The 15,365-nt window shown below is 46.4% G+C and overlaps 1 protein-coding gene across 8 annotated transcripts in view; it reads left to right on the top strand.

Moving 5' to 3' along the window:
- The window catches only part of Large1 (LARGE xylosyl- and glucuronyltransferase 1), a 502,729-nt gene that overhangs the window by 473,884 nt on the left and 13,480 nt on the right, over positions 1-15,365 (top strand). For all 8 annotated transcript variants that reach the window (XM_074084325.1, XM_074084329.1, XM_074084326.1 and 5 more), the window contains one exon: positions 3,261-3,539. In XM_074084325.1, coding sequence (XP_073940426.1) covers positions 3,261-3,539 — 279 coding nt within the window. The remainder of the gene's footprint in view (positions 1-3,260; positions 3,540-15,365) is intronic.

The raw sequence follows: 15,365 nt of genomic DNA, 5'->3' as shown, positions 1-15,365 counted from the left end.
AAGGTTTCTGACTTGGCCATCTCTCCGCCTTTCCTTCATAAATTAGAACTACACAGGGCTTCCTGTCTTAGTGGGGCTCGCTGAATCAACTCCTGCCTGTTTTACATCTATACCAGAAGTCCTGAGCCTTTCTTTGCTTTCCCTGCAGCAATAGGAAGCAGCAGTGAACTGTGAGAAAGTGGAAATAAGAGACAGAACTTCTAGACTTAGCTCCTCCATTGGCTCACTCTGTGCTCTTTGAAAAACCACACCCCCTCTCTGAAGCTTCTTCTTTCATCATAAAAATGGCACAGTCAGACGGAAAAAAAAAATCTCTTAAGATTCTTTCCACACCAACAGTTCTGAGGTTGCAGGATTGATCTTTGTCTCTTGAAATATTCTTCATTGGCCCAGTCCTTGCTGTGCCAGGTACACTGCCTTCCTATCTAGGAGACCAAAGAAAGAGGCACACAGAACTTTTCATCATCAAGAGCTGCACAGGAATGCATCTTCAGGAATGTGTGTCCCACCCACTCATCTTGTGTGGGACAAGAGAGTGGTGGACCTTTGAGGCAGACTCCAGGAGGGACTGAAGAAGGGGAAGGAAGAGAGAGAATTAACACTTTTATTTGGAGAAGCTGGCAACAAGAGGAAGAGATTTGGGTCATTATTCTCATCCTAACCCAGTCTAGCTATATCAAATATTGGTATGGATCCTGGGCTTTGGGGTCAGGCAACCTGGGCATGAGCCTACCTCCTTCTCTTTACAGCTGTGTGGCTTGCAGAAGCCACTTCACCTCCTTGAGTTTCCTCTCCTGTAAAATGGTGATGAGAAGCTCAATTGTGTAGAGTCCCTAGGAATGGTAAATGTAGTAACAGCCAATATAGCTGACACCTGGCAAGCAGCAAGGTAAGTGTAAGAGATTCATTATATTATTATCACATTTTGTGTGTCCTCTTCCCTGCTAGAAACCTCAGGCTGCTGCTGTTATTCAGGTCCCCTTTGGGTCCCAGCTAAGAGGTCAGTTCGTAAGAAGAGACTGAAAAGGTTGGAGCTGGTGACATAAACACAGAAATGGTTTGCATCACCCTTCATTCTCACTTGCTGAGGCTCCACAGAACAACATCTGGCACCATTTCCTGTAAAGCTCCAATGAGTTTTCACATTCACAGCACCTTTCTGCTGAGAACTTTATGTACTTTGTCTGTTTTCACACTAAACTCTTAGCAGAACTTGGAAGAAGAGCTGTGCCAGATGGGGTTTGCTCCCTGTCTGGAAAACGCAGAGTCAAAACCCAAGTCAACGGAAGAATCCAAAGCCAAGCTGCCCTCTCTCTGTGCCCAGTAAATCCCACCTCCTGCCTCCCACTTCCTCTGGCAGATCTCATGTCCACATACAAGAAATTATTCTTTCTCTTTCTCTGCTACTCTGAGTGGGTTTGTACAAATGACTCTCAAAGTGTAGAGTTCCTCTGTCCCACCATTATACAGAAGATGGAACTGAGGTGCAGGGGGTGGGGAGAGGTCATTCAAAACCCTGTATCCTCAGACTCTAGGAAAAAGCAAGGCCAGCAGAGGCTGAACGCCATCTCCAGTGAGAATAGGCATCCGATAGAATGTGGTGCCTTTAAAAAGTGGCTTTGGCCATTGTGGTTAGCAGGCCTTGTAAAGGATGAGAAATGGAGGCAGAAGAGGGCAACACCAATTCACAGAATTACTGAAAGAAAACTCTGGAGGTCCATGGAGGAAGCCTTTTGAAAGGAGATGATGGGCCTGTTTCTTTTGTTTAGAAGCATGGAATCTATTTCCTGGTAACTGTCCAAATAAAGCGGGCATTCTGACCAGGAGTCTGTTGATTATATACCTCTTGCTGGGAAAGGGAAAAAAAAAAAATTGAAATAGGCTTTTGCTGTTTCTTAACCATAGATTTTATGTACCAGGCACTTCTGATGCCTCTGAAAAAAATATCTTTATAGATTTCTTGTCAAATCATTTTGCAGAAGCCTCCCTATTGGAAGTACCTTTTGTCTTTTCACTAGGCTCTGTTCTTTCCTCCTCCCTACTCCCCTTGGCTCAGTCTTCTAAGTAACCTTGCAAAGTTGGCCAAGACCCTGGGTCAGTAAGTGCTCTGAAAATTGAACACTGTACCATCCCAGGTACACTTTTGTTCCCAACATTCATATGTTTCTCTGTTCCCTTTGCCAGATACACTGTTTATTTATTGCCAACTCTAAAGCACCCTCAAGGTACCTGTCTATACATGCTGATTGATAAATCCAAGAATCAAAGTGGGTGCCTCAATTCCTTTATCTGGAAATTGGGGAGCGTGACAGTGCTCTGAGTGCTGGGAGAATTCTGAAAGGTTCCTGGCACACGTGAATGCATCCATAATTATAGTTGTTATTTCTCTTGTTGTTACTGCTTGTTTTAATCCTCCTTGGAAGTCAGGGCCCTCATTGGTCACTGAAGTTGAGGAGATCAATAAAGCTGTGTTATATCTTTCATGAGAAAGAACAGGAGTATGGACAGCACTAGAATCTTTAGATCATTTACTGTCATTACACACGTGCTCACCCCACACCATTTCTATTGGTCTGGTTCCTATTGCAATAACAAAATACCTGAGTGAGGCTGCATACTTATAAGGAAAACTTTTACAGGCTATAAGACCAAGATTGGGTAAACCCCATTGTTCAATCTCTGGTGAGGGCCCCCTGGGCTGAATTAAACATGGCAGAGATGCAGGAAGAGAAACGCTTACATGCAGAAGAGGGAGAAATCCCTTAGTGAGACAGGATGCCCAAGGATTCAAGGATCAGGCTTGTTTTTTGTTAAACCCACTCTCTTGAGAACTCACTGAGGTCCCACAAGAACTACATTAATCCCTCCAAAGGGTGGCACCCCCAGTGACCTAACCACCTTCCACTAGGCCCCATCTCTTAAAGGTTCCACCACCTCAACACCACCATGCTGGGGACCAGGCTTCCTGCACATGAAACTTTGACAGACAAATGACATCCAAACAATAGCACCACTGAGAAGTCTGAGGCTTGTAGTGGGATATGACTGTATAGCATATGTTCAGTTGGAAGCAGACAGACTAGAATCAGCAAGGTAAGTGTTTTTAATGCCCATTTTATAGGTAAAAGCACTGAGTGAATTTAGAGAGGGATTTGGATTTGCAGTTGGTTGGCTAATGGAGTCAGAGGCCCACAGGTGGTCTGGCAGGCAACTCAGAGATGGGTCCTGAGTCACACACGCTGCCTTCCCTTCTCTTCCAGACTCCAGATGCTTGAGGCCATCTGCAAACACTGGGAAGGGCCCATCAGCCTGGCCCTTTACCTGTCGGACGCTGAGGCCCAGCAGTTCCTCCGTTATGCCCAGGGCTCCGAGGTGCTCATGAGCCGTCACAATGTGGGCTACCACATCGTGTACAAGGAGGGCCAGTTCTACCCTGTGAACCTCCTGCGCAACGTGGCCATGAAACACATCGGCACTCCCTATATGTTCCTGTCGGACATCGACTTCCTGCCCATGTACGGGCTCTATGAGTACCTCAGGTAAGGACCCCGGGGACCCAAATACTGCTGTTCTTCAAGCTGGAAGGCACAGTCATGTGGTACCAGACAAGAAGCCCCTCAGGACCACCCTGTAGACCAACACTTTTCGTGTATAATGGGGCAGCCAAGACCTAGAAAGGAGAAAGGACGTCCCAAGTCTACCCAGAGGCAGAGCTCCTGCCCTCATGCTGGGAAGTTGTGGTAGGCGATCCTGATGAACGGACTGTGCTCTAGGAAACACCCTTTAGTCTTCTAGTCACAGCATCTATGAAAACATACCATCCCTCTTCCAAACCTGGAACAGACAGACTTCCTGTAACCGTTTGGAAAAGACCACTGGCTATACTTTGAAACAAATCAAAGTAAGAACTTGCCTAACCTGTATTGAAGTACTTGCTGTGTGCCAGAAACTTCTGAATGCTTGACAAGCAGAATTCTATTCCCTCCCCACACATTCGCTGCCAAGGATCATATTGTTGTCTTCATTTTCCAAATGGAAAGTGGCAGGAAAGGGACATGAAGCTGCTGGGCCAAGTCATAGACTAGTGAAAGGAGAGCTGGGGTCAGACATAGCCTGTCCCAACTCCAGATCCAAGTGTCCAATCACCTGAGACTGTCTCTGTGGACCTCCATTGTCCTGTAACTCTCTCTGCAGGGGCTGGCGAAAGCATTCCACTGACGGAAGGCAGGATGGTTGTATTGGGAGTGGCATAATAAACAGTGTGAATTGAAAGGGACTAGAATTAATATAGCCCAAAGGTCCCATCATACACTAAAGTCACAAGGTATAAATGATCCAACAACATTTTTAAATGCTCTTCCTTTATCTCCTGTTATTGTCAGCATGAGTTATGTCTACAACCAAAAGAGTGCTTGCCTGGATCCAGGTATCATCAGAGGTGGCTTACACATCTTATTCCACTGGAACCACACATCAAGCTCCAAGAGAAAGCATAGCTGTCCCATTTTCCAGCAGGGAATAGTAGACTCATAGAAGCAGAATCCCCTGCTTCTGTCCAGAAAGCTTGTGGCAGTATTTGAACTGGTGTCTGTCAGACTCCAGATTTGCAGGCTATCCTGCTTCACACTTAGGAGGTGATCTGGGACTTTTCATTGCCTCAAGCAGGGCAGGATCTGACTTCTTTTTCTCTTGTTCCTTTGCCACCCCTCTTCCATCTGTCTGTCTCTCTCCCTCTCCTTTCCTGCCTTCTTCCCTCTAAAAGCACCAAGAGTCTTTAACCAGTGAAAGTATGGGTTTCACAAAACACCCCTTCCCCCACACCCTGCTCTCTTTAGAGCAAGGGAGGGCATTGTGTGTTCATTGTCCATCTTCTGGGTTGGTTTCCTTCCAGGGTGTGTTGGGTTGCATAGTATCAATCCCTTCCTCCATGAGTGAAGAGAAGCCCCAGCACCTCTGAGAACTATAGGGTGAGTGACCCCAGCACGTGACCCTCGGTCATGGAGGTGAGAAAGTGCTGTGTTGCAGAGCACTGTGAACCAGAATTCGCGGTCCCACTAAGTTCCAGAGGTGGAGATTTTCCCCCAGGTACAGCTCCAGATGGGGGCTGCAGAATTCCAGTATGTGTGGCAAGGGCGCCCCCGTGTGGCCAAATGGAGCTATCAGCCCTGTCTGATCCCTGCAGCTTCTGAAAATTGACTGCTTGAGGGATAATAGGCTGCTGAAGGAACAGATAGGTGCTAAGGTCCATCCTTGACCTGGACCAAGGAGAGAGAAGCTTCAGGACTGCACCTGCAAGTCCTCCAACTTCTCAGCTGGTCCTAAGAGCACCTGCTGGCCCTTCAGTTTGATGAGTTGAACATGAACTGACCCCATTGTAGTATTCTGTGGCTCTATGTTCCCATCCAAGGTTCATTTTACGACCTTACCAGATGGGCATCCTGTTTTTAAAACAATACGCCTAAGCAGACTTTTCTGTGCTATTCCCCCCTATGGTTTATTGATCAAAGACATTAGCAGATGCTACTGAAGACTTCACTCACGGTGAAGTAACGGGTATTTCTTTTAATTACCATTTTGCTTGGTGTAGTCACTGTGCATGGTTCCTCTGGGGGGAGTGTGAAATACTGCACATTGCTCCTCAAATTCCATGACTGACTTCTCAGACTTTGCCCAAGAGAGCTGAGTACAATTCAGTAGAGAGACCACAGTCCCATCTAGGAGTGATGTCTCCCCAGTTCAGTTCTCCCAGAAGATTTGGGAGTCTGGATTTTCATACAAGATATTATATATATTTAGTATTAGCAACTAATTTAAGATTTTTTTATGCTACTGAGCCAAACCAAACACATATCTAGGCTGCATTGAATTTTTCCACCTGCCCCACTCCCAGATTACCAGTTTGTAAACTCTGATGTAGATAATTCCTGGAAACCAGAATTTTGAGAACCAATAAGGAGCCCTACAGAAGCATGTACTAGCCTTTTTGTACAAAAACAACTGTATCAACTTGCCATTAGCTTAGAGAGAAGTCTGTCTAGTGAGTAATGGGGATCTGTTTCTGATCCACACATTGTCCATGGATATACCACATGACCAGTGTTAAACCATTTAGGATGAGGTTGAGGCTGTCATATCTGTGGAGCCCAACAAGACCAGCAACCCTAGTAGAGCCTGACTTCTTTAGCATCAGTAGCTAATGAAATGTGGTACCCAAGCTCCATTAAAATACTATTAGTAGAAAAGATGACAGTTACAATGTCTAGGACCCTTATCACATGCCAGAAATCCTGTGTCTATCACTTCTATTCTTCACACGTCTCTAGGAGGTGAGCAAACCAAGGCCAAACCGAGGCCCCGGGCAAGTCAAGTAGTCCCATGAGAGGAGAAGGTGGCCTTCCATCTGCACAGCCTGCTCTCTCCTCAAAAGGTGCCAGGCCACTCTATAACCACAAAATACCAAAGCAGGCTGACTGGCAGCCCTCTGCTTGTACCCAGACACTTACTCATATCGCCGCTCTCCAGGTTCTCCTTAGTTTCCAAAAAAAGTTCAGCATTGTAGCTCTCTGAGCGGTTGCTTAGCAACCAGCTAGTATTACAGCAAAAACAAACAGTGCAATTGAAAAATAATGAAATCAGTTCTATGCATGGACATAGCTGCAGAGTTTCACTGAAATCTCTCCCGCCCCTCCACCTGTGTCTGCTAACAAATGAGCTCATACATGCACATTTCTGGACTGCAGAAATGTTGAGTGGAGTTCTGTGGGACATGACTGGAGTCACACAGACCTTCCTTTGAGCCTAAGATCAACAGTACATATCAAGTGTATTACCTGCAGACTCTTGTTCCATCTCCTCAACCCTCCTTTTCATTGGTTAAAAAAGGGGCTAAAAATAGCTTCTTGCAGGGTCATAGCAGATGCTCCACAGGAGTTAATTTTCCGTCACATGGTATATCCAAAACACTTCTTTGCCAGGTCTCCTCCCCAAGCCCTCACCTTGCAGACACACTGCCACCTTTACTATAGCCAGGTAGCTTCAGGGAACCATCTCAATTTCTTCTCATACCGAAATAAGAAATAGACAGAAATGGACCTATGATGAATTGATTGACGTTTTCTCATCTTTACAATGATGCATGAATGGTTTTCAGTAGAAACGTAACTTCAAACTTTACACTTCGATCTTTTCCCAGGCTAGCAATATACAGTACGATCCTTTTTATCCTGATGCTGAGCGGTGCAGAGACCACAGCTCCCAGTCAGCGTCAAGAAGGAAAAGCACCGGCACTTCACAGTGTGCTGTGTGGCTAACCTGTGATGATCAGGACATTAGCAGTACTAAATGCATTTTCCACAGGCCTATCGGCATGTATTCCTGAACAAAAGTCCGGCCACATCTATACTTCTTACTCAGCATTTACTTGGCCATGACCATGGTACTTAACCTCCCTCCCTTCCCTTATCTGGGAAATGGGTATCATACTGTGTCTTCTTCGTAAAGTGCTGGGAAGATTAAGGTAACAGTACCTGGAAAGCACCTAGCAGTGTTCAGAACATTCTTCTTTCTGTGAGTACACATTGCATGCCTACCACAGCGAGGACTGTTGTAGGCACTGGAGCTGTAACAGTGGACACGATGGCCCCTTGCGAGGTTTACGCTCCAACTGCACCAGCTTCTGTTATTGCTGCTGTTATTATCATTATGGAAATGGAAATAAAAGATACAGGAGGTGAGTCTAACAGCAGATGACTGGATGTGGATAGGCAGCGCAGACCTCAAAAAGAGCTGCTAGCTAAGATTAGACTTGAAGATGGACAGGTCCAAAGGCAAGCGATGTCGAGCACTTTCAAGGGACTCAGAAACAGTTGATGTGGTTGAAGTTCTGGAATAATAGAGGCGTTGGGGATGGGACAGCTGGACTGTTTCACAGCCATGAGACCAGGGTAGGTTTGTGGCCTCTTTCACCCAAGAATCTTCATCTCTGATCAATGCCTGAAGCTTATAGTGCCTCCACTCTCCTTGCTGCGTTTGTTTTCTGGGGGACAAATGTGCCACACTGGCAGAGACTATACTATGCAATGAGTAGGAATGACAAATCAGTATAATTCTGTTCTTACCAGGGGAAAAGCTAACTGCCTTCCCTTCCCATTTTCCCTGGCACATAACGACTGCTCTATAAATACTTGTTGAGTGAGTGTGTAAATGTGAACCAGGTAGAAGAGGCACCATGCAAGGCTGACAGGCTGCCTGCCAAGAGATGCTAACCAGGTGGCATTTCCTGGGGTTAATCCATCATTTTAATTCTGCTAGATCTATAACATTTGATGTTCATTGAGCACTTACTGTATGCCACGCACTGTTACAAGCACCTTAGCAGGTATCTTTTCATGGAACCTGACCACAGTTGGTTTTACAGATGAGAATGTTCAGGCCGAGTCCTACACCCAAGGGCGCAGCATTACCGAATGGGCATGTGGCTTGTCTTGGGCTCATCCAGAGGAGTTCTCTGCTGGGCCTGTTTGTTGATCCAATCGTCTGATGTGCCTACATTCAACTTCATTATAATGTCATAACCATCCTTGCAGCCAGCATTTACCAGCCGCGGTCTATGCATGGACGAACCTCTGTGAGAGATAACCCATTCAATCCTTACAAAACCCACAGCACAAAAGGCCTCACAGAGAACAAAACTGGGCAGAGTCATCACGTGCTCAAGAGTACAGGCTTGTGAATGTACGATCTGAATCCAGCTGGTTGCCCCCCCGGGGCTGCCCTCCAAGCCACCCGTCCTATAACCCACAGCCCATGTTTAACTCAGTGTCCGCACTGTTTAGCCATGTTACCAACAGTAAACATTGGGACAAAGGGGTCGTTAAATAGGGATGTTGAGAATTACATGTGCTAGTAGAGACAGAGTTGGGCAGTGGTCAAGCTCTCCATAGACTAGCTATTGTGATATCTTATTGTTTTTCAAATTTGTTCCCAAAAGCTCATTCTTAGGTTTTCTTTCTCACTTACCCATCTCTGACTGACAGGTTCTCCCTCTGGGTATGTTAAAGCCATCAATTAAGGAGCCACCCCAATCTTTCTAGGACCTGACATCCCCTCCTGCTGCAGATGACTGTACACACATCTGACCTCATCCATTATGTGTATATTTTACAGTTACCCTCTCTGTGGGCAGCCTTATCTTCCTCATTTGTAAGTCCCAGCTGTGTCCCCACACACCTCATGGAAGCCTGGCTGCCAGGAACTCATTTCCCAGACAATTCTAATAGCATCCAAGCAAACGTTATTACCTGGCCTCCATCTCACATGTTTAGGGGGATATGAAGAAAGAACAAGGGTAGGGCTGTGCTGAGGTCTGCTTCCAGACTTAACAGCACAGTAATAAGCACAGCTCAGTTCTGCTCCTTTCCTCCCTGCCTATGGATTCTCACCTGAGAGAGGTGGTAAGTCCTCAGAGATGCTGCTCCAGTGACTTGCCGTTGCCCTCGTCACGTATATATCTAACAGTGTTGAAATTAGGCACATTAAAGGGAGGGGCAGCAGGAGACAAGGCTTCTCACAGTTTCCGGTGATTCTCCTTACATCCTGACCCACCCCATGTCTCTTTACCCACCCCCCACACTCCCTCTCTCTGTTATTCTGTCTCTCACTGTCAGCTCGCTTACTCTCTCGCACAGATGCTTCAGATACCTTCCTCTGCCTCTTAATGTTGGTTAGCCCTGGAGCTGTAGACATGCTGCTTGCTCCTTATCATAGCTACTGGCTCACTGGTTTGGTTTGTACCAGGCTCATGTGTTTTTCTAGGAATAAGCTGAAATCGGAGTATTATAGGTGAATCTCAGCCTCATGCCTCAGCTTCTCTTCAAGCCAGCATCACCCACTGCACGTATCCACTCCTTCTGAACATCACAGGAGGACAAGAGCATAGCCACCTGGAAAGTATCTAAGAAGAAGAAACAATCTTACCAATCACCCCTACACACCCCTCAGGAAGCAGGCATTGTGAGAGGCTCTGGACAAGTGTTATGTGTTCTATGACAACCTAATTGGATACATGCTTTTGTTCCCATTATACAAGATGAAAACCCAGAAGGTAAGGTTTCCCAAAGATCATTTAGATGTAAATGGCAGAAATATCCCAACCCATGCTCTCTCCCACATATGACAAGTGCGGATAGATTTCCTAATTCCCTGTACAGTTATTTAGTGCCTACTGTGTGCCTGGCACTGTGCTAGGGTTGGAACATTACCATAAATGAGGCTTATCCCTGGTCACAAGCCCAGACAGGCTGATAGGTTATTGCCAGTGAGCAAAATGGTCTTGGATGAACCAGTCCCAAGATGAAGACTGTCATCAAGGGGGGTGTGCAGAGAGACACCACCAGTGGCAGAGGTCAGGAGGCCAGGTGCGCAAAGTTTGAGAGGCAAAGTGATGCCGTTGTGGGGTTTCAGAAACAGGCACTTGCCCCCTCCCCTTTTGATACGACTTTCTCAGTAGTTTCTTGGAACTTGTAGGAGGACCACTGAGTTCCTTACCACTGGGGTTTGATTAAACAATGGGCTCTGTGAGATTCACTGCTGTGAAACTCAGCTGTGCAAATGCAGGCTCTGAAGTGACAAGCTGATATCTCTCCCTGCATCTGACAGCAGTCCCTTGCCTTCAGCCCCATGGTTTCAGTTTGTCACTTGTCAGCGTCACCTTGGCCATTCACTGCAAACACACAAGAGAAGTCAGTGAAAGCAATTCTGTTATGGGAGCAGGCACTCGTGTGGGTAAAGGTGGAGCCTGCTCCACCCCTATGCAAGGACTAGGGGCAACAGGAGATTCTCAAGTGGTAACACCATCAGGAGATGATGCTCAGAGTAGTCACCAGGTAAGAGAGAGTAGCAGGGTACTTTTCAGAATTCTGGGAAGGTGTTCCTGGGCCAAGAACAGAGGCAATATTCCCTATTAATTAATAGGGAAGTCCACAATCAACAGAAGCTGCCACCAAATACTTCTTAACACAAGCCACTGGTCTTTAGAACCAAATGCAGACTCAAGAAATGAGAGAGCTTGGCATGATGGTATACACCTAGAATCTCAGCTATAAGGAAAGCAGAAGTAGGAGGATCACCATTCCTAGACCAGACCCAGGCAAAAGCTAAACCTACCTGAAAAATAAAGCAAAAAGGGCTGAGGACAGGGGGAATGACTCAAGTGGTAGAGTGCTTGGGTCTTAAGTTCAAACCTAAGTATCACCTCCCCCCAAAGAAAAGGAAGTTGAGAATTAAAAAAGTCTGTTAGACTTGACAGTGAGAGAGTATTGCTGACCTTGGTTAAACCCATGGAGTCAAAGGCAGACAGTAAGAATTGGAGGAGTTTATAGGTGGTGAAGAAGGACATAACTGGGGTAGGAGGCTCAGCATACCCAGAGGTTGCTGCCTGAGTCCCTCCTCTCACAGTACTGCTTGTTTTGTGGCCTCTGCTGGTTAGTTCCTCCAAGATAGGACGTACTGTGTGGACAACATTTAAGGCAACTAACCATGCAGCCCTCAGCCCCATACCTTCACCCTCCATCCCTCTCTAACCACCCTCCCACTAGCTCCTTGACCCATGAACCCCAATATTCATTGCTGCAGTTGCAAGGTCAGAAAGATTACATCTCTGCATTATCAGCTTGGATTGCTAACCTTTGCAACTTCATTCTAAGCTGGTGAGATTACCATTGACTAGCATGATTACCAGTATCATCTAATGATGATGGTGACTCACAATTGTCATACATTACTTATGTGCCTAGCATCTCAGAGCTTTAACGTCTTCATCTGTAAATTGCATGTCCTAGTACCACTGCTACAGGCTGCAGTGATTAAAGAAGCAATGCTATAAAGAGCACAGTGCTTGCTACTGGATACACGTGAGCACTTATTACCATTTGTTGACCACCTACAGTATAGCTGGCATGCTCTGAGAAAATCATTTCTCCCAAATGCTGTATACTGTCTTATTGCCAGAGTTTTGCAAATGCCTAGAACACTCCTGTCAGGCAAATTCCTGTTTCCTGATCAGAACACAGTTCTGGAGCCCTCCATTAGTGTGCACCCAGAGAGCCCTGGCTTCTCTCTACCTCCCTCCCTACATCATATCTGTTCCTTCAACTCTACCCAATGTCTGAGTGTCTGACTTCAGTAATATTCATTAGCTAGAGAGTATATTATCTTACTTAGTTCTCTGAATAACCAAGCCCACAGAGTATCTGTTATTATAAAGATAAGGAAACAAAAGCCGAGAGAGATAAGAAAATTGCCCACGATTACACAATTACTAAAGTGGTGGAGTCCAGATAGAATCTGTATGATCTCATTCAAGAGATCACGCTCTTTGTCTTATGGATCAGCCTACCTTTCAAAGTAGCATCCCATGGGAGACATCCAGCCCACAGTGTTGAAAGTCACTTGAGTCGACTACTCTGGAAACATCTGAATATATGGCTTTACTCCAAGATGGCAGCAATGCAGCTGAAATGGAAGAGCATCTCCTCCTCCTCTGCCCCCAGTTTTGTGCTGGGCATGGGCTCCCCGGCGTATCCTTGCATCTACTGCCATTGGACCATCCTGCTTGCACCCTACCCTGCAGCCCCCACCACTCACTCACAGGACTGGCCTGTCCCCTAGCTCTTTAAGGTTGTCCCCCGATACAGACCCGAAGAGGAGATCATTTCAAAACCATTTGTTCCTGCTTAAGTGTGACCTTCTATCCCCCTTTTCCTGACCTCCAGAGTGGATTGTTTCCCTAATTTTATTTCCTAAAGATGTCATTGAGGTGGGTTTGCAATAGCTACTGATCCAACACCAGGAAATGAGAAAGAATCTCTCAGGGAGTGCTGAGAAGAGTGTATAAGAGTAGAAAGATGAGGATTAGGTAGTGAATCCTTTGGTGAAAACTGGCAAATATCTCGAATCCCATTTTCCAGCAAGTTCTGACCACTGGGAAACTCCTAGGGGGTGTAATTGGAAAACATGGGTTCTTTCTCCCAGCTCCTAGTGAAAGGGATAGGTGTTGGTCATGGGGACTTACTTAGTTCCTCCCCTGTGAAGCCATATGAGGCTTATGGGCCAGCAGGGCCACATTCTTTCTGGAGGCTCTTGAGGAAGATTTGTTTTCCACCTTCTAGAGGCTACCCATATTCCGTGGCTCGTGGCTGCATCCCTCCCACCTCTGCTTTCTTCATCTCATCTCCTCTAACTCTGACCTTCCTGCCTCCCACTTATGAGGACCCTTGTGACTCCATTAGGCCCACTCCTATAATCTAGAATATTCTTCCCTTTGCAGTAGCCTTAATCTAACTACATCTGCAAGGTCTGTGCAGTGTGAGGTGATACGTTCACAGATTTCTGGATTAGGACGTGGGCATCTTGGGATGGAGTAGTCTTCTGCCTACCACAACCTTTAGGAGCCTACAAGACCCTGCAACCCTCCATACCACATCCCTTCTGCCCCCGTGTCTGGGTTCTGTTTCTGTGCCTCATTCCGTATTGGTCATACCAGCCTTCTTAGACAAACACCTTAGGTTGGTGCCTTTGCACTGGATGTTTGCTTAGCCTGGAAAACTCTTACCCCAGATAGCCACATGATCTGCTTCCACACCTACTCTAAGTATGCAGCAAAATAGCCCCTTCCTCCTGAGGCCTCCCCTGACCACCTTATTTCATCCTAACCCATTCCCCACCTCTGACATTCCTAAGCTCACTGCATAGCTATGTTCTCTCCTACTAGTTCTCACTTTCTACCATGCTATTGTGAGTCACCAATTAGCTTGTTGTCTGACTCCCTCACTAATACGTACGTTCCACAAGGACGGGAATTTGTGCTATCATAGGACCTGGCACATTGCAGAATGAGTGAGCAATAAATGAGAACAATATATTAAAACTAGCTCTTGTCTGGACCTGTTGGTCAGAAGGGCAGAGTCAGTACTGGTATTGGCATTGTGACCCAGTGCAAGAATAGGAAAATGGGAAGCAACCAATGGCCCATACACACTGAGTATGTATTATCTGCCAGACACTGTTTAAGCATTTCTCAAGTATGGTCTCATGTGGTCCTCACAAACACCTGCAGAGATTAATGCTGTTATTACCATCCCCATCTCAGAAACAAAATCTACAGAACAAAGACAGCAAGTAATTACCCAGATGCCAGCCAAGCAGCTGGGGTCTAGAGCCTCCTTTTCCCCACTGTGACAAGTTGGAGGTGATGTCACAAGAACAGTGTAGAACCTGGCTGCTCCTTGTTTCTTCTGAGACAATTTCCTTAATCTCCTCATGCCAGGAACCTGGGCTGTTTCCCTGGTTACAGACACCTGCCTCTAAGGCAAAGGATAGGGTTAAAAAGACAGACAGAGGGAGGGAGCTGTGTGTGTAATCACCTGCCAGGTTCAGTTTGGGGCCTGGTAATTCTGAGCACTGGGAAGCCCATCTAGCTAATGGTCACCCTCTCCTGTTTTTCCTTTGGCATATGTTGAGCACCGTGAGAGCCTAGTCTCCACCTCCTCCACCCCCTCAATGGGCATAGGAAGCTTCACTACTCAGCCCCGTTCCCTCTCCTGCTCACCATTTATACCAGATGGGAGCACAATGGGTAGGAACTCCTTGAGTGAATTAAGAGGAAGGGATAAGGAGAAATGAGATGCAGATGAGAAGACTGGAGACTTGAAAAATAAGCTCTACCCAGCTCAGTGTTTTTCTGCTGGTCAGCTCCATCAGACTGGAAGAGGTGAATTTACTCTGAACTCCTGAATTGGTTTTGACATGAAGGCCTTGGAGCACTGGCTGGAGACTAAGATCTAACACTCCCTGCTGCCATAGACAAACAGGCTGGCAAGCCAGAAATCTTTTCTAGCTGGAAGCAATATGTTGCCTTCCCTGAATCTTCCATACTCTCCCATTCTCTTGCTATGGACCCACACAGTAAGCTGAACACTGGAAGGGGAAGGGGACCCATTTGTGAACCAGTTATTCCAAGCCAGGCACTGCATTAGGCTCTAGAACTGGGAAAGAAGAGACAGCATTGCTGTCTCCACTTACAGATAGGGAACTTGTGAGTAGGAGAGGGGGTGCAGTGTGCCCAAGGCCAGAGGAAGGGCAGGGAGGTTTTCAAGCTGGTGCTGTCTGGCTCTGAGACACTTGTATTTGCAGTGCTCTCCATTGTATCAGCAGAGTCCTTGATCACTTAGGTAGGTACCCACAAATTCTTCAGCCCAAATCATTGTTGTAGGTTTGTGAACATTTTTGCAAGGGTCTGGGTCAAGAAGCAAGGGAAATGGATCAGCTGGGGTTCTCCAGAGAAACAGGAGACATAGAGATTTATAGAG

The sequence above is a fragment of the Castor canadensis genome, chromosome 8 (genome assembly GCF_047511655.1).
Source record: "Castor canadensis chromosome 8, mCasCan1.hap1v2, whole genome shotgun sequence".
NCBI lineage: Eukaryota > Metazoa > Chordata > Mammalia > Rodentia > Castoridae > Castor > Castor canadensis.
Note: the sequence above shows the minus strand (reverse complement) of the source record. Positions and strands in the feature narration are given on the sequence as shown.